This window comes from Drosophila tropicalis, unplaced genomic scaffold (assembly GCF_018151085.1).
Source record: "Drosophila tropicalis isolate 14030-0801.00 unplaced genomic scaffold, ASM1815108v1 contig_878, whole genome shotgun sequence".
Taxonomy (NCBI): Eukaryota; Metazoa; Arthropoda; class Insecta; order Diptera; family Drosophilidae; genus Drosophila; species Drosophila tropicalis.
The window spans coordinates 6583157-6608094 of NW_027173374.1; the positions used below are offsets into that span (position 1 = coordinate 6583157).

The window sequence follows — 24938 nt, forward strand, 5'->3', positions numbered from 1 at the left end:
TCCTTCTCTCTCTCCGTCTGTGCTATATCTTCTATTATATCTACAAGTCCCTTGAGTCAGGGTATCCTTTTCATAACGAAAAAGTTTTACTCAACTCTCCCTGTATGTGTGTGGCAAAGTTTTTAATAGTCACACATTTGAGTGTTCAAATGATATGCTAAACTGGCTAACGAGAGTCAGAGCCAAGTGTTTTGCCATGGCTTTTTGGCCAACATTTGTTCAACGTTGCTCTGTCTGCATATCTACAAAATAAATCTACTAAAAATTTGACAAACTAAGTATATAACTAAAGATACATATACATAAATGTACAAACAAAATTTTTCTGGAAATAGTTTTAATTCTAAAGTGGAAGTTTTGGTATTTATTTAAGATTATATTAGACTTTAATAGACATTCTTTTTGCTGGGCGATTTTAGTTAAAGCTTTATTTTATAGAAAATTCCTTGACTTACCTTGCCCAAATTGACGAAACCATGATCTTTGGCCACTGCATCGGCTATGCCATTATCACCATTTGGTATATGAACGGCCCAAGTGTGTGTATAGTGGCCCGCCGTATTGCCATTACGCGTGTTGCTGGGAGTCAGCTTGGCGTTGCCACTGCCCGTCTCATAATCAAGCACATAGGGTGGCAATACCGGGGAGGAAGATGATGATGATGACGACGACTGCGATTGGCCGACCTCCAGTTTGAATAATGATGCTGTTGGTGATGACACACTTCCGGCCACGAAACCGACATTAAAATTACATAAAAAAACTACGGCACTAAATTGCAAGATTAGCAGCAACACTGCAGCCGTTGGTGTTCGCGTTCGCGTTGCTATTGTTGTTGCTGCTGGCGTTATTTTTAAATGTCTGCTGTTGCTGCTGCGGCTGCGATTGCCGCTGCTGCTGTGGCTGCTGCTTTGCGTTAAAAAACTAGTTTTAAATAAATTGCAATTGAAATTGAAATTTTTTCTTATATCACATTTAATGATTGTTTGTTGTTGTTGCTGTTGCTCCTGCTGCTGATGTTGCTGATGTTCTTGTTGTTGCCAAGCGGAACTTGGTGTTGTTGCAACATATGTTGACATCTCATTATGTTGCTGTTGACAATTTGTTTTGGCAACATGTTGCCACAAATTTCGTTGACTTTTGTAATGTTTATTGTTGCTGTTCTTGCATATATTTCTGTTACTAGTTTCTGTTGCTGTTGTTGTTGTTGTTGGCTGCCTGCTCCATCGCACGACGTCGTTTTTCATTGTGCGTTTTGTGATTTGTGCAATTGGATATTGCTGCTATAAAGTTGTTGTTGCAGTTAGTTAGATAGTTTTGGATGGAATGCTGCAGTTTTTCTATCAACACCACTGAAAATATAAGAAAGCACATTATATTAGCATACTTTTAGGGAAAAACACGATGTGGAATGAGCATTAAGCTAATTTATTGTTTCATTTTTATTAATTGAATTCGGACGATTATAAAGTATGAAGTCTTTGACCAAATATACTTCTCGTTAGAAAGATTATCAAGAAATAACCGTTCATACAAATGTAGCCAAGTAACAATGTAGCAGCAAGAAAGAACAATACAAGTACACTGACCATTATGCAAGCATATTAATTTGATGCCATTGGCAGCGTTCTTTGACTTGCCACCATATTCGACATGAATCAGATTCGGTTTAACTAGGACTCAAATCTCATTGTATGCCACCCGAAGGACAACAAGTTTCGCTTTGCAAATGAGTATCATCAGTGTGCATAACTAGAGTGAGACAGAGAGAGCCTAACTCTGACTTTTGACTAATGCCATTGTCAAAATATGCCCATGACTGATGATGGCCAATAGCCCTTGGCATTGGCAATTGACAGGCATATTTCAGCTATTGCCAATGGATGGATGATAGACGGATGGATGGAAGGATTTCTGGATTTTGGCCAAAGCAGAGCGTAATTAAAGCGAGTGACAGTCACGGAAGTGCCGGAAGGGCAGGATATAAACGAGAAATGAGAAGAACATGGGGTAAGGGACGATGAGTTGGAGATGAGTTGAAACGGAGCGGATGTTGCTGGCCCATACAATGTTTGAGCCATGGTAATCAATGGCTAAGTGGATAGGAAATTGAATTTTGTGTGACAATAAAAAAATTTTGTAGGGCAGGCAAAAATGAATTTAGAGATTATTATCATTATCATTTACCATGTTGACTTTTAGTCAGCATATTCTTACTTAAAGTCTATCCTTAACTGTATTTTGCCCCAGAAAATAAAGATTCCTTTTCACATAAGTCACATCAATTTCAGGGGAAAGAGAGAAAAGGAGAAACAACATCTCAATTTGTCGCAAGTTGTCAAGTTGCTGTTGTTGTTGTTGCTGCTGCTGTTGCTGGCACTTTACACTTTCCTTTCTGCATCGTGCAACTTACACCTTGCACCTTCTCCACTCGACCAACTTTCATCATCAAAATGTTGCTGCTGCTGTTCGTTGTCGTTGACTTTGACACCGTTTTGCACTTTTCGATAGCATGTGAGAGAAATGATGGTGGTGGCCATGACCACGCCCCGCATTGACATGGGGCACTTATTTTCTTATTATTAAGTATACGCTTAGTATGCCCCAAAGAAGGAGAGACAGCATCAGGCAGCGTGCAACGTTGAGTGTATATGTATGTGCAAGAACGGAAGCGCAAAGACGTAAATGCGCGCCAAGTAATGATTACTTTGTGTCTGGCGCTGACAAATGCCGTCAGTCAAAGTCAAAGTTGACTTGAGTTGAGTTGAGTTGAGAAAGAGCAGACATGAAAAAGGAAAAGATGCCGCCGGGGAACAATGATAATGTAGACGATGATGATAATGATGATGATGACTAAATACGGAAGTCAAGCACAAAAGGTGTAGAGAGTCAGTCCATGAAAGGTATGCCCAGCCCTTTTCTTGTGCATTCATGTGCAATTGCTTTCGATAAGCGGCTGGTAGCAGCTTTTTTTTTGATTTTTGTTTTTTTAGTTTATTTGGACTTTTAAATCTATTGTAAAGGAATTTAAAAATTCTTGCACGCTGACAACTTTAATGCCCCATCATGACGACCACATAACTGTGGCCCACAACTTAAATCCCCAATTGCCAAAGCCACAACAAAACAACCAAACAAAGCAAGTCAAGAAATATACATCCAGAGAGGGACAGAGGCAGACAGAGCAAAAGCAAAGTAGATGACAGGTTCTAGAGGCGGTTGGAATCCTTGAGGCCCTTTCTCTGTTCTTTCGTTCTATTTTTTTTTCTATAGTTCGTTTTACTTCTTTGCTTTCTTTTTTTTTTTTTTTGGGAGGGATAAATATTCTGACACTTGGCTGCTGGTTTTGCTGGTACTGCCTTTGTGATTGTTGCCCTCAGTGTTTGGTTGGAGTGTTGTTAGTTCCTGTAGATCGCTTCTAAGGCTATGCAAAATGCCATGTCAAATGCAGCCTGAAAGCAGCAGTCGTAACCGCTAAGCGAATTGCACAGAAGCAAAAGAGGAGGAGAAACAAAAAGAGTTGGCGGGGAAATTGCACTTTTAAACCCACTGCCAAAGCACATTAAGGCTACAAAAGCTGGGAGAGAAGCCTCCTTAGTTGCTTCTCTTACGGGTTGATGTTGTTTTTGCAGTAGTTTATCTTGCAGTTGCTTTGAATTTATATATGTATAAGTATGTGTGTGAGTGCGTTTTGTGTGGTAAATTGAGGTGAGAGGAAGAAAGCTTTCTCTTGGTGGCTTTTGCTTGCTTAATGATAGTTGCATACACACAAAGGCAAATATGCAGTTTCTAACGCGCCTTCTCATCCTCATTCCCATCCTCGGTGCAGTCTGCCATATCCTCTACATTTACCACCATTTTTTCTTCTACTCATTTCCTTTTTCTTTTTTTTTTTTTTTTTTTGCTTTTTTACTTCGCGGCCAGCAACTAGAGCACAAAGTCAACAACAAACGCTAAGGCCCCGGTTAACGCCCGCAGAATAGCGGCTACTGACTCACACACAAAATAAACGAAAAAACTGCCATTCAGGCTAGGAACACAAAAAAAGTTAAGTGAAAGCCAGCTTTATGCCCACTCTCTATTCCTTCTTCATGTCCTTTTTTTTTGCCTATTCCTACTTGTTGGCCTCTTCTGGAACCTAGATTTCCATCAATGCATTCTTCTCTACTTTCGTCACTGCGTATTAGCACACGATCATCAAACAAAAGGTGTTGCCAGGGTAAATGGCATAGAAATGGCATTACAAGTGCACATACACACACACACACACACACATACACACTCTTGTGTAGGATTTGACCGAAGAAGGTTTTAGCATTTTACTCTATGTGAATTGTGGGTAAATTTTACAAAGAGCTTTTAGCTTGGTTAACATGTTCCGAAAGAGGTCAATCTAACAGAAAGAAAATTGTTTTTCTAAAAACCTTAATGATGCTTTTTGAGGAATATTTTAAGTGCAGTTAATGACAAAAGGTAATTACTTTTTATTTGAAATAGGATAACGGTTTAGAAGAGAAACAGAATACAAACAGAACCGAAACAGTCCAGAATCATAACTTTATATCTACATCTTTGCTAAAAAGCTACTGGAAATTCGAGCAAGATGACATCGAAAATTTGATGTGCAAAGGAGCAACCTTCTCATTTGAAGCGATTTCCTGTATTTTTATTAAAATTACACCTCAATTATTTATGTTAATCATTTGTCTTCATTAATGCTTGGCCATCCCTCAATTTCAGACTTACAGACAAATTGGACTTCAGCTTCCATAAATATTAAATATTATTATTATTGCTTTATGTGTTAATGAATAACGTGGAGAACTTACAAAAATCTCACCCAAAAAATGACCAGCAGAATTTTAATTATTTTGCATTGTTGCTTGAAAAGGCTGAAAAGGAATATGCGTGCAGAAACAGATATGTCTATATGTATGTGGAATATGTGTAAGGGATACGAATGCATTTTACGTATTTTTATCCAACGCTTTTTTTAATGTGCAAACAGGAAACGGCATTAACTGAAGTCGAAAAGAAAGTAATATTGCATGCCATGGACAGAGACTTACGGGGCCACAAAGACAGAGAGAGAGAGAAAGAGAGATAGAGACAGAGAGACAGCGGAGTAAAGATAAAGCAACCCGCATTCATACTTACTCCCTGTGGTAGGCAACACAATTTTTAATGCCTCACCAGCATTAATTGATTTTGCATGGTCACTTGCAGTGGTCCAAGCGTAAAATAAATGGCGAAAATGGAAAATTGCAGTTCTTATACCGTATACCATTTCTCTTTCCTTTCGTGTCCCTTCACTTACGATATTAACTTTTCTTCCCCCCTAGAATAAAAGTAGGTTGGGCACTTGGGAGAAGATAATGTATATGTGTATATCCATTCACGGACCGCTTAATGCACCTTAAGCGCACCTCAGCGGCAGACAAAAGCCTTTACAAATCTATGCAAAACAAAAGGAACAACACACAGCTTGCACCTAAGTCAAGTGCATCATTCTGAAAGAGGCTCTCAACTGCCGCTGTTGTTGTCCTTAGAGTTTCCCTCAACTTGTCGTCGGTGCTGCTTCTCAATGCCCGTAATGCCGGCTTCCTTCAACAGAGGCATAATTATGAGTTTGCTTCATTTTGTGACAATTTGACGCTAGCGAAGCACAATCCTGAATAAGGCAATAAATTTTCTTTACATCAACTACGAATTTCTGATGCTCTTTTGGAGTTGTTTAATTTCATCAATTTAATTAATGAATGGAAATGAAACTGTTCGGAAGAAAACTCATATCAAATCAATTTTAAACGTCAACTTCGTTTTCATCCCATCTAAAAGTCATGCTACCCATGGAAAAGCTGTGGCAAATTGCCCTACCCAAAACTGAGTGGGGCAATGTCAGGAACTGTTCAACGTTGAAGGAAATGCTGATGACGCAGGCACAGGTGCACCATGATGAGCTTGATGAAGATGGAAGGGTAAGAGCAAAGTAGGACGATAACAAACTGCGGCTGCATTTCACTTTGATGAGCTGTTGCCACTGCCACTGCCACAGCCAAAGCCACTGCCCATGCCGCCGGTTCGTTGAACATTAGCGTTGACAATGAAAGTAGGAAACTGCCGTCGGGTGTATTTTGGGGAGAGAGGAATGGGTTTTTTTTTTGTTTCATCTATTTGTTGTTATGCTTAATCAAGCTACGCAACATGATGGAATCTAAATCACTAGAAACGCACAAAACTGGTAAATCCTGTGTTTTTGTGGTTAGTTGGTTGGGTTTTTGTCTTTGTGTGTGTCTGTGTGTGCCCACCGAAATAAGCCAAAGTGTAAATCAACAAATCAACAACTTAATATGCAGCAATTTGATGCCAACGGCAACTACCACTTGCAGCAGCAGCAGTAGCAAAAACAGCTTTGCATTCTGCGTGGCAATGGTGGGAGGAGTAAAAACGCAAACTGAAAAACCAGCGAACGAACGACAACGGCAACGGCAACGAGTGAGTGCCGCCAATTCACATTCCATGCGTTTATTAGTATGCACAGAGGATGCTGTTGCTGCATGGTGCATACTTTCAGGCGTTGCTCTGCTCTGTGTTTGGTTGGAAATTTATGCGTGTTTCTTCTATCTCACTCAGAGACTCTGTCTCCAACTCCATCTCCATTTCTGTTGCTGCTTTTTGCTTGGCCAATTTACACTTTCTACCTCGCTTTCAGACATAAAAAATTTTCATTTCCAAACTACGAGTGCATTTCATTTCAACGGGATTTGTCGTCGTCATTTCAATTAAACTTGCTTCCAAAATGTATGCACGACTCGGAATTCGTACCGATTAATTTTTCATTATTATGCCAAGTGCCTGTTGAAAAGTGCCAAATTGACAGGCCACCAACAACTATAAATGCAGCAAAAGTTTGTTTTGCCATGCGCTAATAATTTTTGCATAACCCAAAAACTGTGTTGATGGCAAATGGTTATTCCTGGGCTAATTGGCAAAGTTTTTTTTAACCCACGCGAATTACATGGCATTGAATCCAATTTAAATATATGCACATACACAGAGAATGCCAATTTATAGATTAAAAGTTGCACAACGGAAGCTATATTGGTTAAAACAAATTGGAATTCCCATTAGATTTTGTATTCAGTTGATAGCCAATCCAATTGAATTTGAATTGAGAATTCTCTACTATGACTGTGCGTTTTAGTTTCGTGTCAATAATAAATATATTGTGCAAATTGTTTAACGGCTTGTTGTCGCACTATTTTTTACTAGATTTATATATATATTCATAGGCAGATCTAATGTAAGCTTTCTATTGCCATCTCTTCATTTGTCTTGTATCTTCAACAATCTTTGGTTACAAAAATCTTTCTTAACCAAAATACTTTTCAAAATTCCTTTATTTTGTGGTTGATCTGAAGGCCTAAATATTGTCAAATTCAGAATAAATAATTCAATAGTCAGTTTTCCAACCAAATTCAATATGCCCAAATGGGCAAGGGCATATAAATTAGCGGAAGCCAAGTGAGAGTGTATAAATATTGCTCGACAAATCCATGTAGTTGGGGTTTTGACTCCTTGTTGACCATGTCAATATGAAAACCAAACAACTGAACAAGCAGTAAAGCTCATGCCACACACACACACACAACAATCTTCTCCACACCTCGCTAAACAACACACACACTGTTGTTGGTGTTGTTTTTGTAGGCTTAGTTAGGTGTGGCATGCTATGTAATTTAGACAATTAGAAAGTTTTACCACTTGATGTGATGTTGTTATTGTAGGTAGTAAAAGTTCTATCAGTTTTTTTTTTTGTTGTTTTTGCACGAGAAACTATTCGTTGGAGCTAAAAGTTGACCATGTTGATTCGATGGATACACATCTACCCCTAGAGGAAAGGAGAGCAAACGACCCTTAACCACTTGTATATGTAGTTGTGCCCCGTGAAAGGCTTAGCCTGATGTTTTCTCCTTCATAACCCCTCTCTCCGTGTCTGTGTTGTATATTTGCGTATATTTGCGTAACTCCTCATAAGCGATAGCTATAGACACGCTGATGCAGCAGATTCTGCAAATGCCTCTCCAATGTGCCAATTGCGTTGTTCAAGAAGTGTTTGGCAACGATGAGCTTAGCAACGCCGCCATGGTGCCGGCATGTTACTACTGCTACTGCCAACTGGAAACGTGGCAAGGACTTCATCTCATGCATATGCAAAAATGGCAGTTGCAAAATCTCTGTTTAACAAAAAAAAAAAAAAAAATAGAAAAAAATTTGCAACAGCAAGCAAAACATGCAGAAAATAAAGTGTGAGAGGAGAAACTGTTAATGCAGCTATATTACATAGCAACCACAGCTTAGTACATGAAACCCATTTTAATGACAAGCAAGGCTCAACCGTGAATATTTTATCAATATATCTAATATATACATATATAATTTACAGTTCCCTCTACCATCATCTAAAGTTTTCACAAAATATTAAATATTATTCACATATTATAAATACTTTCTTTCAGTGTATGAATTCGTGTTCATTTTCCCATTCTGGCGAGAAAAAAAAAAGCGTTCACTTCATTTCCATTCGCTGCTTTTTTCTTCTGCCATAGTTGTGTTTTTCCTTTTTTTTTTTTTTTTTGCTGCCAGTTTTCGCTGTCAACGGAAACACTAATTTTCCAGTTATTAGAGAAATGTCAAAACAAATGACAGTTCCGATTTGCCAGTTGCAGTTATTTCATTTTGGTTTTGCTTTTTGCATTTAATTTTAAAATTATTTCTCTCATTTATTTTCGGTATGATTGTTGTTGTCATTTGCCCTTTTAAATGGCTATGAAGGAATTTGTTTACCAGAGAGGAAGAGATTTAAAAATGCATGCAAAAATTTGATGTAGATTGCCACCAAATTGTATATTAAAACAAATTTTGACGTTTTTTTTGTTTGGCATGGCAGAAGGGGGTTGGCGGCAATAGAACATATTTGAATGACAAAGACATAGACTTACGCAAATGGAACTGCTCCCCAATGTAAGAACTAAACTAAAAGCAAGACAGATTTTTGCCTGATTACGCCATGTTCCATCTACCAACAAAAAAAAAAAAAAAGCAAAAACAAAAACTAAAAGCAACAACAATAGAATATGCACTTTTTCATGGATAAGGAGTCCCAAAAGTATGCAATGGGGAAACAGCAGCGAATGCGAACAAATTGATATGCAAATGCGAATGGAGCTACCAGAGTAGACTTCAACAGAGGGCGAGAGAGGAGAACAGGGCAGGGTAGAGTTGAAGCTGAGTGGAACAATGCAGAAGCTTGGCAGGACCAGGCAACGAAACGTAATAATAAAATAACGCAGACCGAAATAGACAGACAAACAGACAGAGAGAGAGAGAGAGAGCGAGGAGTAAAAATGATGGTGGCTAAACCCGCAATAGCTTCTCATTTCCGGCTTAGCTGCTGCAACTGGCAGCTGGAAAATTTGCTTAGTCCTTATGTTTCCGGGTAACACACACACCAAAGGAAACGAAAAAAGAACCGGAAAATTATAAAGCACATACGCCTACAATAATAAATGAATCCCTCAATAATTTCACATAGAACTTTCGGTCGCAGCCAAATTGAATTTTCAAAATAAGTTTTCCCACTCCATCCGTTCACAATAAATAAGAGAAAAAAAAAGGAAAAACACGCGTAAAAACTTTCCGCACCGAATTCAATTTGACGTAACTTTCTCACTGGCTTTGGTGCTTTTCTCTTACGTTTTTTCCTTTTGATATCATCGGCTGACGGCGAGGCAAAAAGAAAAAGTTTTCGTCGCCTTCCATTGATTGAAATGCTAGGGCATAAGTAAAACTCCAGCTAAGGCAAAACTCGCTTGTTCAACTAATGAGTGTTGCCGAGTCGTTGCCTCGGGTTCAAAGTGCTAGAAAACATGGCCAGATGAGATCCTGACCAAAAAAGTTGTCAAGCATAAGAATAGAAAACTTTAAATGCTTACGGTCAGCTGCTGGCGAAATGTCTTTTAGTATTTTTTGTTTCACTCTTCACCAAGAGGAAATGTTGTGGAAGCATTTTTCCGTTTTATTTCTCAAGAAGACCTTTCCACTTGGACAATAAAAATGGAGAGTGGACGAAAGAGCATGAAATGTGCATAATGAGCAGTGTCAAATGTCTGCCATTTATTGTAAACTTTTCTTTGGTTAACAAAATGGACGTGATGAGGGGCTGAGTTTTAAATTCAATCTTGCATTTGTTCCAGTGAAAGACAAAATTAAATCAAAAGATACCAATAGAAGTGGCAACGAAAAAATGCCAAACATGACGAAGGAGAACACACACACACACACACAAAATGAACGGAAGAATGTCAATATCGAAAATGTCACCTGAAGTGGATGAATGGAGGCAACCTCTTGGCCGTCATACGGCATCATGACTTAATAAATACGTGGCACGCTCAGGTGTTAGCTGGCCAAGAAGAGAGAAAGAAAAAGAGCAGAATACAGAATGGCATGAAGGCTGTGGCTGGTTGTCGTCTGTGAGTATTTGCGCTTGATTGCCCCCGAAATCGACGAAAATTAAGTTGGCAATGCCAACGTGAATGGAGAGAAGTAAAAAACCTGATTGATGCTCTTCTCTGACTCCAACCCCTGACGCTTAAACTCTCGGATTGATATTGGGTTCAGTCCTTTGCGTATGCATTTAAATTCCAAATGGTGACAGAAAAGGAGGAAGAAACCCAAACCAAACTCACTCGCAGAGAAAAAAGGGATAACACACAGTGCAATAACAATAAAAACCCTGGGTGGTCGATCCCACTTCTTCATGTGTCTGTCTGGCTACTTGGTTGGTTGGTTGGCATGTGTTTTAGTATACGACTCTTTTCATTCTTATCGCAATCCAACCTTTTTGGATTCGCTTGAGCTATATTTTTTTTTTCTTTGTGGTTGTCTCGCCCATTTTAAGCAGTTTTTCTGTCTAAGGCGGCAACTCCCAATGAAATATGTTTCTAATTGTGACAAAGGATAACTAGATGTGATATTAAATTCAATTTCATGCGAATAGGCAAAACCCTATTTAACCTTAATCTCAATGACATTTTCCACACGCACAACACACTCTTACATATATAATATCCATGCACAACTTAAACTATTTATTTCTACATAGATATTTGCGGAATTTTCTACTATTTACTTACGCCCACAATGACTAAATGCAAATATTTGTGTTAGTAAATGACAAGTGGCAGGCGGAGAAACTGGAGTAGAAACTTTATAATATTGAAATAAAAGCAATAAAAGTGGAACACAAATAAACCGAGTGATAGTCGGCAGTAGCAATAAGTAGTAGGATTATTTGCATTGGAGCCCTAAAAATGGCAAAGAAAGGGAGTCCAAAGGGAAAAAGGAAAAATGAAACGCAAGGCTTATGCTAAACAAGCCCAAGAGACCTCAACAGACAGGCAGACTGGAATGTGATAGAAGGCGGCATGGCTTAAACGACATTTTGTTGGGCGGTCGCACAAACCGGAAATCATGGTGCACATTCAATTACACGACAAGTCTTTGTTTGATTCCTCTAATGATAAATTTGTGCAATATAATTCAGCTTATTGTATCTATTGATATTTGCAAAATCTGACATTACAAGGTATCGGAAGGAAATTGCGTCTATAATCTGTTATTTCTTTTACTAAAAAATATTAAATAGTTTTTGTTTTGAGATATCTACTTCTAGAGATTATAAACCATTAAAATTGCCTTCAACATTTACTTCAATATTAGATTTAAATGTCACTACGTTAGAAGGAAACTATGAGAAAAAGGCAGATACCATTCTTTTGTGGTGTTGTGTTTTAAGACAAACACTTTTGCCAACTTGTTGCACAAATTGCTAAGCCCTTTTAACGTAGCCAAAGCCCTGAGGCAGATTGTGGGTTTTACTTGGGTATCTCGCCTATTCCTTCTATCTTTTTTTGTCCCTTATATTCTGCTCGTTCCCGTTTGGACACATAACTATACGAATATCTCCACTGTGGAGATTTACCTTTTGCTTTGTATGTCTTTTCACCCTATTTATTAAACGTCTCCCACACTGTGTTTTAAAACTGTGGTTTGTTTTACCTGCGGCGATTCGCCGCCACTCGCTTCGGTTATTCAGACTTTGCATTTCCTTTTAAAATTAAATTTATGTATGTTCTTTTGCGTTTGAAAGCTTCTGCTGATGAATTTCCATTTAATTAAGTTGAAAAATGACCTCGCCCACAACAGGTGCGACGTAGCAAAGAGCAGCAGCTCAACAAGTGGGCTTTTGTTTTTATTTTTGTTGCAAAAGACAGAAAAGCAGCACCGGCAGTCCCATATGAAAATAATTTCCCGTGAGTGGCAAACCGAAAATCATTTTAAATAAGGCATGAAAACGCATTAAAGCCAACACCTCGTACGGCCAAAAAGAGGCAATAAAGATAATAATTTCACCCTACAGCAACGACAACCTCATCCATCAATCTCCCACTCTCTGGTTACCTTTCCCTTCCTCCCTGCCTTATTCGCACTGTCTGTCTGTCAGTATGTTTCGCTTGGCACTCTTCAGTTTTCCCGATAACATTGGCGGGCATTATTTACTTGAATGTCGCGTGGGCATAAAATACAACTTGTTTGTTTTATAGGCAAGCAAAATTATATATAATAAATAAACACAAAAAGACGAAAACAAAAATACATAAACCAAACAATAATGGTAAATCATATGGACAATACATATTCTCAAATATAATTTCATCTCGTTTTATTTTGATTTTTCTTTTCAATAATTCAAGAAATTTCCAATCTCTTTTATCCTTTCAATGACTGCCTGAAAGTATACAACGGTTTTGGTAAATTCTGAGTGTATTTGATTTCCGGAACACATCGGAAATTGCGTCAAGCATAAAACCACACACACACACACAAAAAACATACAAACGCATACTCGCATAAAGTGATAAGCCGCCTCAGGCAGAAAACGGCGCCGTTTCGCACCATCCCATGCCGACCCCAACGCTTGGCTGGGCATGCAAATAAAATTGCGCATACGCCCCTTTGTGACTGTCTCTTTTGTGTCCTTTGCCTACAGATATGTATATTGTATATATATGTATGTATATATAAGTATATATATATTTATATGTGTTTGCATACATATCGGTGATAATACAAGAAATTGTATCAAGTGAAATTGTTTTTTAAAATGTTACGTGCCCGTCGGCTGCTTTGACAGAGGAGCAAAAACAAAAATAACAAATACACAGAGACACACATACAAATTTATATGCGTTGGGGTAATAAAAATGCAATATAATTTCATATAAAAAAAAAAAAAACAAAACAACAAACAAACATTTCCTCTGGGTAATCTGAAAGTGTTTCGTTTGCCAACCGAACCAACAGATACATATTGGAGTAAGAGTTGACTGCCAGCAATCACAACTGATTTGTTGAAATAGAATTCTCGAAATACCATTGCCATAAATATTTTGAAAGATTTTTGAACTCCTTCCATATATTTTATTGTAATAAATAAACGGTTTTTACTACACAGAATATATAGATTTATTATTGCCATGGCCATGTGTGTAGTCAGAAATATATTTACTATCAATTGTTTCATTACTCAAATTTCAATCACAATTTATTTCACTTTATTTCAATTTGTAATTGTTAAAATAAGCTGGGATTAAACGGTCAGAAATGTCTGTTCAAACATAGTTTTTTTTTTTTTTTTGTACTAATGTTAATTGAATGCTATTCTTGTATTTGATTTTAATCAATTTGATTTGAATTTACAGCAAATGTAAATGAAGTAAAATACAACCAGCTATCGCATATATTAATTAATGTAACATGCACCATATGCATAACTCCAATTCCTCTTTGTATCACTTCCCTACCTTTCTCTGTTTCAATATAGCTCTGTGTAGCATGGACAATTACAAAAGCCACAAAGGGAATTGCCATGACGACAATCAACTAATGAAATTAATGGCAATTTGCATTGGAAGCCTTTTTGTGTTCCCCATACTGACACACACACACAGACACCCAGCAAAATGCATTTAAATTGGTGGGAGTGGCAATGCCACGCCTTCTCACACACAGCTCACAAATACAAATTAATCAGATTGCTATTAATTAAGCGACCACTAAATGGAGCCAGGTCCACGATGAACGCAATTCTCGCAACGCAAATAATATCAAATAATCCTTTTGGCTGTCCTTCTACAGAAGTGACCATAACATGGACTTTAATTGATAGTTGTTCGCATGGCCACATCACCACTTTTCCCCACACACGCACACGCACGCACACAAACACATTATTCTATTTAAGGGGCTTTTAATGGTTGAGGCATTTTAAAGGAGCTTCATATTAGCTGCAAGAGTTGTGACAATTTATGACCTTATTTTGCATTGACAAAATGATAAGTTTTGTCATAGATAAACGACCAAATGTTTGGGGGCAAAGTTTTTATATTAATTTACAATAGTCCATTTGGCGAATAAGCGTGTACTGTCAATATTTATGTACGCCATCATCAGGCTTATCGAATTCTGGTGGCGTCAGTCTGTCAGGCAAGCAAGCAGGCAGGCAGGCAGGCTGACATCTGCAATGATAATCAGGATGACGCTGGTAGTGATGGTCTTAGTGTATGGCGCCATGGAGTTGCGCTTGTTATTGAACATAAAAATAAATTAATAAAAGCATGTCACGATGACACATACTGTGGAAAAGAGAGAGAGTGAGAATGTGGGCCCAATTAAACGACAGGCCAGACACATTTCCCAGGCACTTGTACTTAATGTACAAAAAGAGAGCAAATATTTTAACATCATCACATAAAGTGTCAGGAGGCTCTAGAAGAAGAGTATGGAGTGGTGGGAAGTTGAACCAGGTCATTAAAGTTTATCAGTCACCATGCAGCAGGCTGCAGACAGCAGCATATGCAACCACAGTGTCATTTTAAAATTATTAAAAATTCATTTTTATAAGTTTACCACAAAAAATGAGTATAACACAAGTAAAGTTTAAAGATGTTCCAAAGGAACTATGTCAACTACCAACAAGAGAGATCTGTGTATCTGTGTCTCTCTCTCTCTCTCTCTCTCTCTCTCTCTTTGGGTAGAATATGCAAATGAAATATGTAAAACTGATCAATTTTCAATTAAATGGTTACTGAGTGCAGAGTCAAGTCACTGCATGAACGAGTTCAGGAAAAAGGGGTAACCGTTCAATTACGAAATTAAATTTCGGTTTGCTTCAAACAAAAAACAAACCGAAAAAGGGAAATTAAATACTCGAATGGCTGAATGTCTCTCTATATGTAGGTACATATATACTCATCCTTGTATTTATATAGATTTTTACCATTCAATTTCAAATCGACACTTGAATAAATATTTGTTTATTACGTTCGGTTCGAATTGCTATAGGTATGCCTGTGTGTGAATGTGTCTTTGTGTCAGCAAATGTTTGCACACTTTCAGGCATGCGACAATTAATGGCCAACAGAAAAATGGTATCGAATGTTTAAGCACGTATGTGTGTGTGTGTTCGTTTGTAAGAGACTGCATTGAATGCTGCATACTTTTGGGCCCACCCTGCATTGACTCAACACCAACATCCGGAAATCATAAGAAAGTCATTGGCAGTCTACCTTATTGCAAGTCCATCAACCGAATTGATTGATGTTAAGAGGAGAGAAAACATTTTACCAGTTTTAAAGATATTTCTATGCAAATGTAAAAATAACGGTATCAGATTTGTGTTAAGCAAAACGAGAGAGTTTCCATACAAACCAACGAAACTAAAATCTAAACATATATTTTAAAATATAATACATTTGTGTGTATCTGTGTGCGTGTGGTAGAAAAAATCAAAAAAAAATATGCAATATAAAATAAACCATATTTTGTTGCGTGGTTTTTCCTAATCCGCGTAGCCATAATGAGGACTTTCAGAGAATCAATATTAATTTGAAAAGCATGTTAAATAAAATAAAATTATAAAAATCTAGATATTTGGTTGAGAAGCACATACTTTTTGGCCATTGCTAATTTTATGCGATTTAAACTTTTATCGAACATTTTTGCTCCACCAACGTTTTCGTGCAATCAAATTGTGCGTTAAAATTATAAAATTTATGCACCAGCTTGTGGAAAATTCAATGAGGGGGTTATTTTGACCTGGACGAGAAAAAGCAACAGTTGGTTATGTGGTGGGGTCGGGTGTAATGGTTGCCAGGAAAGCAGGGTGGCTTGGGGGGCATTTTTTCTGGAAAAAAGAGGGTGCACTTGATGCCCAGCTGGGGTTGCTTACCCTTTTACTATGCAAATTAGTCGCCCAGGAACAACTGAATGAATGAGTGAGCATGGTCACAGACTCACACACCCACACATACACCTTTAAACGACTCGTGGAAATTGTACCACAGTGAACGTGTCTCGACATTTTCAACAAGCAACAAGAACAACGTGTTTTAATTGACGATTGTTTGGGTTAGGTGCTCAGTTTCTGAAAGCATCGATGAGACTGTTGGCAAACAGCTGTGATACCCATTGGAATGCCTCTTATCTAGGTGGGTAACTGAAAGCTTTACTCAATTTATGCGTGGCCACATCACTCAATGTTCATGCGGTTGTTTTGGTTATACATCATGTACACATATATATCATCTCATATTTAATCAATTCAATTAGCTGAGACCGTTTCTCCTGTCAATGGCATGAGAATAATGCGAACAGACACACGTTCTAGTGAAGTCAAGGGAAGAGCAGTAATAGAACAGAACCAATTAGACAGACCTAATAGAATTGAATAGAGCATAAAAGAATTCAGAAAGAGAGCGAAGCAAATAATTAGGTTTACAAAATAATAAAGTTGTCGGAACCAGTATCATTCATATATGCATTTTCAACTATTTATACACAAACTTTAGTTAGTTAGTTAGTTTAAGATACCTTTAATTCAAAGGGAACGAAACTATGTCTATTTTGTGTAGTTCGAAATGCTACAAAATCGCCAGTGAAGTCTCATATAACTTCATTTTTACGCATTGAATGCTAATGGGTGGAAAATTAATACGGCCCTCGAAAGTATGCATCGAAATGTACGGAAAATAGACGTGAGGCGATGTAAATGAATCCGAATAGTAGCCTGCGGTCTAGCTGCGTCTGTGCGTGCAGTTAATTGAGTTATTCAAGTTGCAGCTGCTGCTGCTACATGCCACATCCAAATGAGTTAGTTAATTAAGCGAAAAGAAAGAACTTCCAACCTGCATAGCATAGCCGATAGGAATTTTACCAAACAAATTTTTGCCATTGAATGCAAATCAACGCCAAATGCCAAAAGGAAAACACCAAAAAAAAGGAGGGGGACGAACACAGGCCCCGATCAAATTGCATCAAAAGTTGTGCCAGTAGGACAGAACTTTCAATGGCAACCAGCATCAGCAGATGGAAAACGAGAAAATTTACCGCCAACATGGCACAAAATTTTAAATTACATTTCGTTTTGCGTTGCGGCTTTCCTTCTCTCTCAACCTATCTCTCTCCTACTTAACAAAGTAGTGAGGCGGGTGTGGGGAGAAGGGAAATAGCAATGGATGCCAGACATGCTTCATTGGGTAACCAAATTCTCTATTCTTTTTTTTTTTTTGGCTAAATGTGAATGCCATCATCCAAGCTGCCTGCAATTAGGAAGCGACAAAAAAAAAAGCCCAATGCATATTCTCTGACGGTAAATTTTTTGAGGCAATAGGGCGACGGGCGTGCAATTAAAATTTTTGCTCAAAGCCTCGAAGAACTTGCCATCATGATAGTTAATGAGTTGGGGTTAAATGACGAGAACCGAATGGAAACTAACAACTACGAGACTTCGGTTATTGCAAGGGGTCAGGTCATTTCATTTAATGGCTGAGCAGTTTCATGCTGGCATCTGCAATACTTACAGATGATGAGATTTTATTTAAATCTCGTTTAAAAGTTTTAAACTTAAAAATGACAACTTACCACAGAAAAAAATTCAAATAATGGAAGAACAAGATCTGCAAATAATATAAATTATAATTTATTAAAAATGTAAAAAATATTACTTTTACATGAATACATTTTAGGCAAATTACCAGTAATTAACATAAGCTTAAATACTCGAATCCGAACAACCAAAAGTAAAGAGAGCAACTAAACATTTTATGGCAATTTTTTATGCATTTTTTAAGAGCATAATTACGGAACTTTGCAATGAGAGGGAACACACAAAATGGTCATCAAAACGGCAGCCATTTTATGCTAATGGCAATGGCAACGACACAAAAAAACCCAAGGGGGACATCGCAGAGCGCTTAGAGGAAGGGAGGTGGATTGAAATATATATGCATAGCTAAAAGTAACATTCGGCAAAAGATATCTATCTATGTTTAGGACTGGCAAATGGGATGCATATTAAAAATGGCAACAAGACAAAGACAGCCACCGACAAAAAGAGAAGAAGGTAGCGTGAGCTAGCAGGGAGGTATCAGTAGAGACGACAGTGACAGTCAGGCTAAATTCATCAATGACAAAAAGGTTCGCGTGGGGTAAGATGGAGGACAAGTGATGCCTAATGGCAGCTGCTGACGAGGAGAATGCCAACGATGATGATGGCGATGACGTCGCCTCAACGTCAAGGAAACTCAAAAGCTTTGTGACATTTTCTTCTTTACATTGATGAAGGCAAATGTACCTACATACATGCATATTTATGACAATCATCTGATAGATTAGATGAAAAGTTTATTAAATCTTGCTAAAAATAAAAATCCTTTCAAGTTTATTTCTATTAAGGCATTTCGACTGAACCTTTTTGAATTGGTAAAATCTTTTAAAGGTAATTTAAACGGCAATTTATTTAAGTTTCGATGAATACAGGTGAAATTATTTTTTAAAACTTTAGCTTTCAGCCTGAAGTTTGTTAGTTCGTCAGTTAAGGCAGTTAGACCTTTTCGTTTTTGGTTCATTTCCTATGCCAACTTCAAATTGAACTCATTTGGCCAGTTGCCAATTAACTTTTTCCCCTTTTTGCCAAAGAGCAATGGCCGATTTGTAACCTCCCCAGCAGCTCTTTCTCCTCCCTTCTTTGTTTGGGTAATAATTCAAAGTTACTCTTACCCCCTTTTGCTTTCCAATCCTTCTACTTTTGGGGAAACATGGAAACCACGAAAACTTTGAAAGCCTTCTGGCCGCTGGCTAACAGTATCCGTACAAAATGCAGACTAATCCCTGTTTTCACTATAGTTGCTACTGCTGCTTACTTCAGGCATCACATCAAGCCGCAACAACATTTCGAACGACTCTGTGGTGATGCAATGTTAGGGAGCGACCAAACTGATGCAACGCATCGCAAAACGAGCAATGGCATTACGGTAAAATGCAGAAATTCTAGTAACTTGCCGCATGAATGTGTGCATTCTCATCATTGTGCATCCTAGTCATCATCATTATCATGCTCATCATGCAACTAACCAATTGCTAGTTGGTTTGGGATGAAAAGAACTTTGTTCTTGTTTAGTTGAATTACGAAGGGCACATTAAACCATCTAGCCGCCAGTTGGCCCTCGACTCGCTCTGTTTGCTAACAGCTTAATGAAGTTTGCTTAACTGGCTAGAGTCGACTTGGTCGTCGTTTGACTTGGCCTACAAAGTTAACACTTTGTCTCACTTTCACTTGACTAAATTTCACAAAAAGCTCTCGATCTTCTAAAGCAACAACTATTTCAAAATTCAATCAGTTGAAATCGGTGATAACAGCACTAGATAGATATAACTAAATCCTCTGAAGTTTGTTTATATATTTAAATAAACTCGTTGAATTGAGTTATGTAACTAGTTGAAGTAGATGTTAGTAATGGTATTAAACGATAATTGCCTTTCAAATCGCTTTAATCCCAGGGAACTCAGGGGCCCACCTACTGTGAGCGATATAAGACGTTTGGCAAAGCATATTTGCCGCTTGTGACACACATGCATCATTTTAACCGCAGGGTGTCTGTCACACCCCAGTCGTCTAAAAGTACTGACATGCAGAGTGACACTTGCTAGATATCACCTTGGGTAAGCTTGCAGCTAATTATACAAATTCATTTTAATGCCATTGTTAAAATCCTATTTGCCTTAAGGATTTAAGCACACCGATAGAGAGAGAGAGAGAGAGAGTTTGGTAGAGCAGCAAAAAAGGACCTCAGAGAAGATGAAACTCAATGATTAAGCAAATTATTCTTCATCTCATAAGTGGGCCAATATATACATACATATGTACGAAGGAGTCTTATGAGTACTGCCTAAAGTGCATATTAACGTAAATTTATGGTAAGAATCGTATTGCCCATATTAATAACACAGAAAGAACCTCAAGAGAAAGAAAAAGGAACAAGCTATAATGTGAAAAGGTAGGCCTTGAAATAAATCTTCTAGTTATTGTTTTATAACATGCTTTCAGGCGTAAATCCCCAACAATAAAAGTCTCTCGTTTCTCAGCTTGATCCTACACATTCGCCCGAATGTTGTATTGTAAGCACACTTTAAAGTTGTTTTCGGTTTTTTTTGGTTTGTTTTTCCTTCGCCTTCTTTTAGCCATTTTTGCCTTTTTGTGTTTTTTGTTTGCGTTCAAGTGTTCCGAGGAACCACTTGAAAATTTTCCAACATTTTGTGTTGTGTTCTGTTGCCAAAAACCAAAGCGAGAAAAGGTAGGTAACGAAGCATTAAATTGAAGCCTCAACCAAAGAAGTTTCGCTTTCGCATAAATACACCTGTGTTTTTTTCCGTTGTTCGTAAAGGGGTGGGGGGAGAGGGGAAAATGAGGGTATTATTATGCTTAAAACTTTTGCCAGCACTAAACATGGTTATTACTATTGTTATTATTATTTTGTTTGCTTTATTGTTGTTGTTGTTGTTCTGTTGCTTTTAAAATATATTGTTCAAAAAAGTAAGAAGCCTAAGCCAAAATAGAGTTGAAAATGATTATTTTACAAAAACTAATTTCATTTTGCTGAAAATGAAGTACCCTGGAACTACTTTAACTTGTAAATATACGAATTAAGAGCTTTTATAAACTAAGGTCCATTTATATTAAAATCTTCAAAAACTTTCAAAAATTTATTTTCAAAGATTTTTTCCAGTTTTAAAGTATTTCATTGAATGTTTAAAGTGTTAAGCCAAATTTAAATGTGAAGTAAATCATTGTAGATCTTGATGTCCCTATTGCTGCTGATTCTGCTTTGGTTCATTAAGTTATATCATATTTCTCTATTTGTCTTTTCTTGCCCCCCTTAACCAGCATCAACAGCAACAGCAAGAAGAATAACAACTCATCAGTTGAACAAACTATATAAGCCTGTGGATGAGGCAGAACCACAAAAACCATTGACAAATTTACACAGCTTAGCCAAGAGCAATTATGCTTTGGTCTTTGTTTGATTGCCAACCTCCTTCTGCTCTCTACCTTGTCCTGATGGTCCCGTTCTAGGTCCTAGGTGGCTATGGTGGTGGCACTTCTGCTGCTGGTTGGCCTTAAGCGCAAAATATAAATAATTATTTACTGTTGCCTAATTTTCGAAACAAAGCCACAGAAACCATTCGACTACAACTTGATTTTGTTGCCAGCCAGGATCAGAAGCAAAGGCAGCAGGCAATCTGCTTACAATATTTAATTTCAACAATGTCTGTTCCACAAGCCACACTGAGAAGCAAGTGCAACTGGCACGAACTGGCATCCAAACCCCATTCTTAACTCCATCCCTCACTCTAACCCATTCCTACAATAATTATAATAATAATAATTTACTATGAAACCCAAAGCCACAGACTATATAAATTTATATATATATCTCGTTTGTTAGAATGAGGTTCAAACTGGGTTTGAGGCCAGCACCAACTCTCTACCTCTGTGCTACTGAGTTGGCTGACCGATAGAGTGGGCTATAAAAAATGGCTTAATTAGTTGGCTCATCTCCACACCGTATCCATACTCTATGCCTTTTATGTTGGACAGAATGAATATTGAAGTTGGCAAATATTTGCAATTGGGTAAATGCGGGCAACGGACAAAGTTAGTAAGATAAAATAAAAGCAACAAAGTTGATGCGACATAGTGAATATAAAGCAGTTATCTAACAGTTCGGACCACTAAATCAAAGTTTATCATAAAGAGCACAAAAATAATAGCAATAGAATTTGGAAAAAAATAATCTGACAAAAAAGTTTACGATTGAGAAGATTTTGAGCCAAACGATCTCATATTCTAATCAATTTAGAAAGAAAATGATATCATCCAATTCTCCCAGGCCTGTCCAAAATATAATATCAATATAAAATCAATTAGATGCTTGAATAATTTTAGCAAAAATGAAGACGAACAAACTAACTAAAAAGCATGCTGTACTAACTGCTCTGTAGAGCCGTTTCTTATGACCGTAATAAAAACGAATGCAAATTGGTCTATGGTTATTATGACTGCAGCACATACATTCACCCCAACACATTCTATTTCTCATTCTACCTCTGCCTCAAGCCAGAGAAGGAAAGTTCAATTAAATGACGCCTGTCAGAAACTGAAAACAACTGGAAGCCACAGCGTCATCATCATCATCACCAAAGGAAGAAGGAAAGCGGAGAGTTGTGGCAGATCCAGGAGGAATATTTGAAGAGTGGCAAGAGGTAAAAGTCAGTCAAGTTAAATTTGATTATGTGTCTGTGGGTGTGGGTGTATGTGTGTGTTTATGCGAAGGAGGCCACAGAAAATCTGTCGACGTTTTACAAAATGATGTTGCATACTTATGGGCGCCTGCCTGCAGTTGAGGCAATTTTCTTGCATTTTATGCAAACAACCAAACTAAACGCTTTTACTCACCAGCCATCACCATGACTTGCCTGGCCTGGCATGGCTCGGCCTGGCCCTACGTAACCGACAGTTAAATGTTTTCATTTTCCTACACTCAAAATGTTTATGACGCCCAAGCATCGGTGCAAACACACAAAATTTATTTAATTAAAATTGGTGTGTGTGTGTGTGTGTGTGTGTGTACTGCACTCTCTGCCTGGTCTCTAATTGAATTGCTAGGCAGAGAAGGACTAATATGCGAGTGAGTAGGGTTTGGTAGACAGAATGCGGCAGGCGTAGGCAAATGTCAGGTACCTAAACTATAGGTTTACTTTGCAAATTTCTATGTTTGTGTGTTTTTTTTTTAGTTTTTTTGATTTTTTAATTAAAAACTTTGCTGTTGTTGTTTTTATGCAAACAAAATGCCATATGTGGTTGCGTGATCAGCAAGAGATATGCAAATGCATTTTCAAATAACGATTTTTTTCCTATTATCCGGGTTACCTACGACAGCTGCCAATCAAAAACATTCAGACTGTTTGCTGACTACAAAACGTGGCCACAATAATGACAATATCAATTACAGGCAAACACCCAACTTAATTAGTATGCCGCCAATGGAAAAGCAAAAAACACAGTTTAAATACTTGTAAAGAGAGCTAGTTTAATATTAAAACTCAATTTAAAAGTCATTGATTTGCTTGGTGACAACAATTAAATTGTTTTTTTTTTATATTTTCACAGTTTTAAATTTCCAAAGCAGAATATTGTGTGGAAATTCCTAATGCATATGATTCTTAAGAAAACATTCCTTTTGGTCGTGTTTTGTTTCCCATCAGAACAGTATAAAGAAATCCTTTGCATACTTTAAGGCTTATGCAGTCAAGGGGCGAAAAGTTTGGAATGAAACGTCAGAGGCCAACACAACATGCACAAAGAATTTCAATTTTAAAGCATCAGAGTGAGAAGAGTGGCCTTTTGTCTATCTGTTTGCCTGTCTGTCTGTCTGTCTATCTCTCTGTCTATCCATCCCTCTGGGTGCCTGCAGTAAGAACTATTGTTGCATGCAATTTATGTAGGTGTTGCCAGCACGCACACACACTCACATGGAGAGAGGGAGATGGAGAGAATGGCCACGCTGCCTCTAACTTGTATTTATGCTTTAATGAAAACAAGAGAAAGAAAATAAAGACCGACAGAGGAGGCAACTGAAGCAAAACGGCAAAAGGACATCTCGTTGCTTGATTGTATTTTTATTTAATTTGGACTCGCAACATGGCATCCATGTAACTAGCTTTGCTTATCTAACATGGCTCTCTTACACTGCCTCTGCATCATGCATCTTTCTTTGCGTTGCGCATATATTTTTCGTTCTCTTACCACGATAAGCGTAGACAAAAAAAAAATTGAAAACATTAATTGTCGGATGCTGTGACTTTCTCATTACGTGCTTTGCTTGGAGAATTTCTAATTCTTCCAACTCTCTCTCTCTCTCTATCTATCTTTTTAGACGCTTTCTTATGTTGTCCTGATATCTTCATTTTGGATATAAATATTTATGCTACGAGCCAACATAATGTAATGCCTTCCCATCCCTCTCGTGTCTCTTTGCTAATGTTCATTTGTGTTGAGCCAACAGAAACAGCAGCTGGGGCAACCCCACTCCTTTTAAGGACCAACGTTTTTTTGTATGGCAATCTGTGAAATGATGCGTTTGCCTGTATGATGGGAAAAATGCTGATGCTGAGGGGCATGGTGAGGCGCTGCTGGGGCAGGGTCAGGTCATCAGGTAAACCTATTTTGGGGGACATGTCTAATGCAAGTTTTATGATGATTGTTTCGGCTGACAAATAAACTGGGTGTCGCAACGATAGAAAAGTTTTCACTTAATATCACTCATACGACCTGTAGTTTAAAGAATAAAGAAAATGGGAAGAGCCAGCATAGTTTAATAATGAATATTACTCATACGCCACGTGGTTCCTAAAACGTAGAAAATTGCTACTGCTTAAACATTATGCAAGACTTAGTTTTGGTTAGAACTATTCAT

The 24938-nt window shown here is 37.8% G+C and overlaps 2 protein-coding genes across 2 annotated transcripts in view; one reads left to right on the plus strand and one right to left on the minus strand.

The window, feature by feature from the left end:
- The window catches only part of LOC137585694 (uncharacterized), a 57302-nt gene extending 55949 nt beyond the window's left edge, over positions 1-1353 (plus strand). Inside the window, exon 6 of the transcript XR_011033623.1 lies at positions 439-1353. The gene's annotated coding sequence lies outside the window, so the exon portion shown is untranslated. The remainder of the gene's footprint in view (positions 1-438) is intronic.
- Fur1 (Furin 1) overlaps positions 1-24938 on the minus strand; it is a 134490-nt gene that overhangs the window by 50893 nt on the left and 58659 nt on the right. The window contains 1 exon segment of the mRNA XM_068301578.1: positions 456-1352. Within this exon segment, the coding sequence (XP_068157679.1) occupies positions 456-1247 (792 nt within the window). The 5' untranslated portion in view covers positions 1248-1352.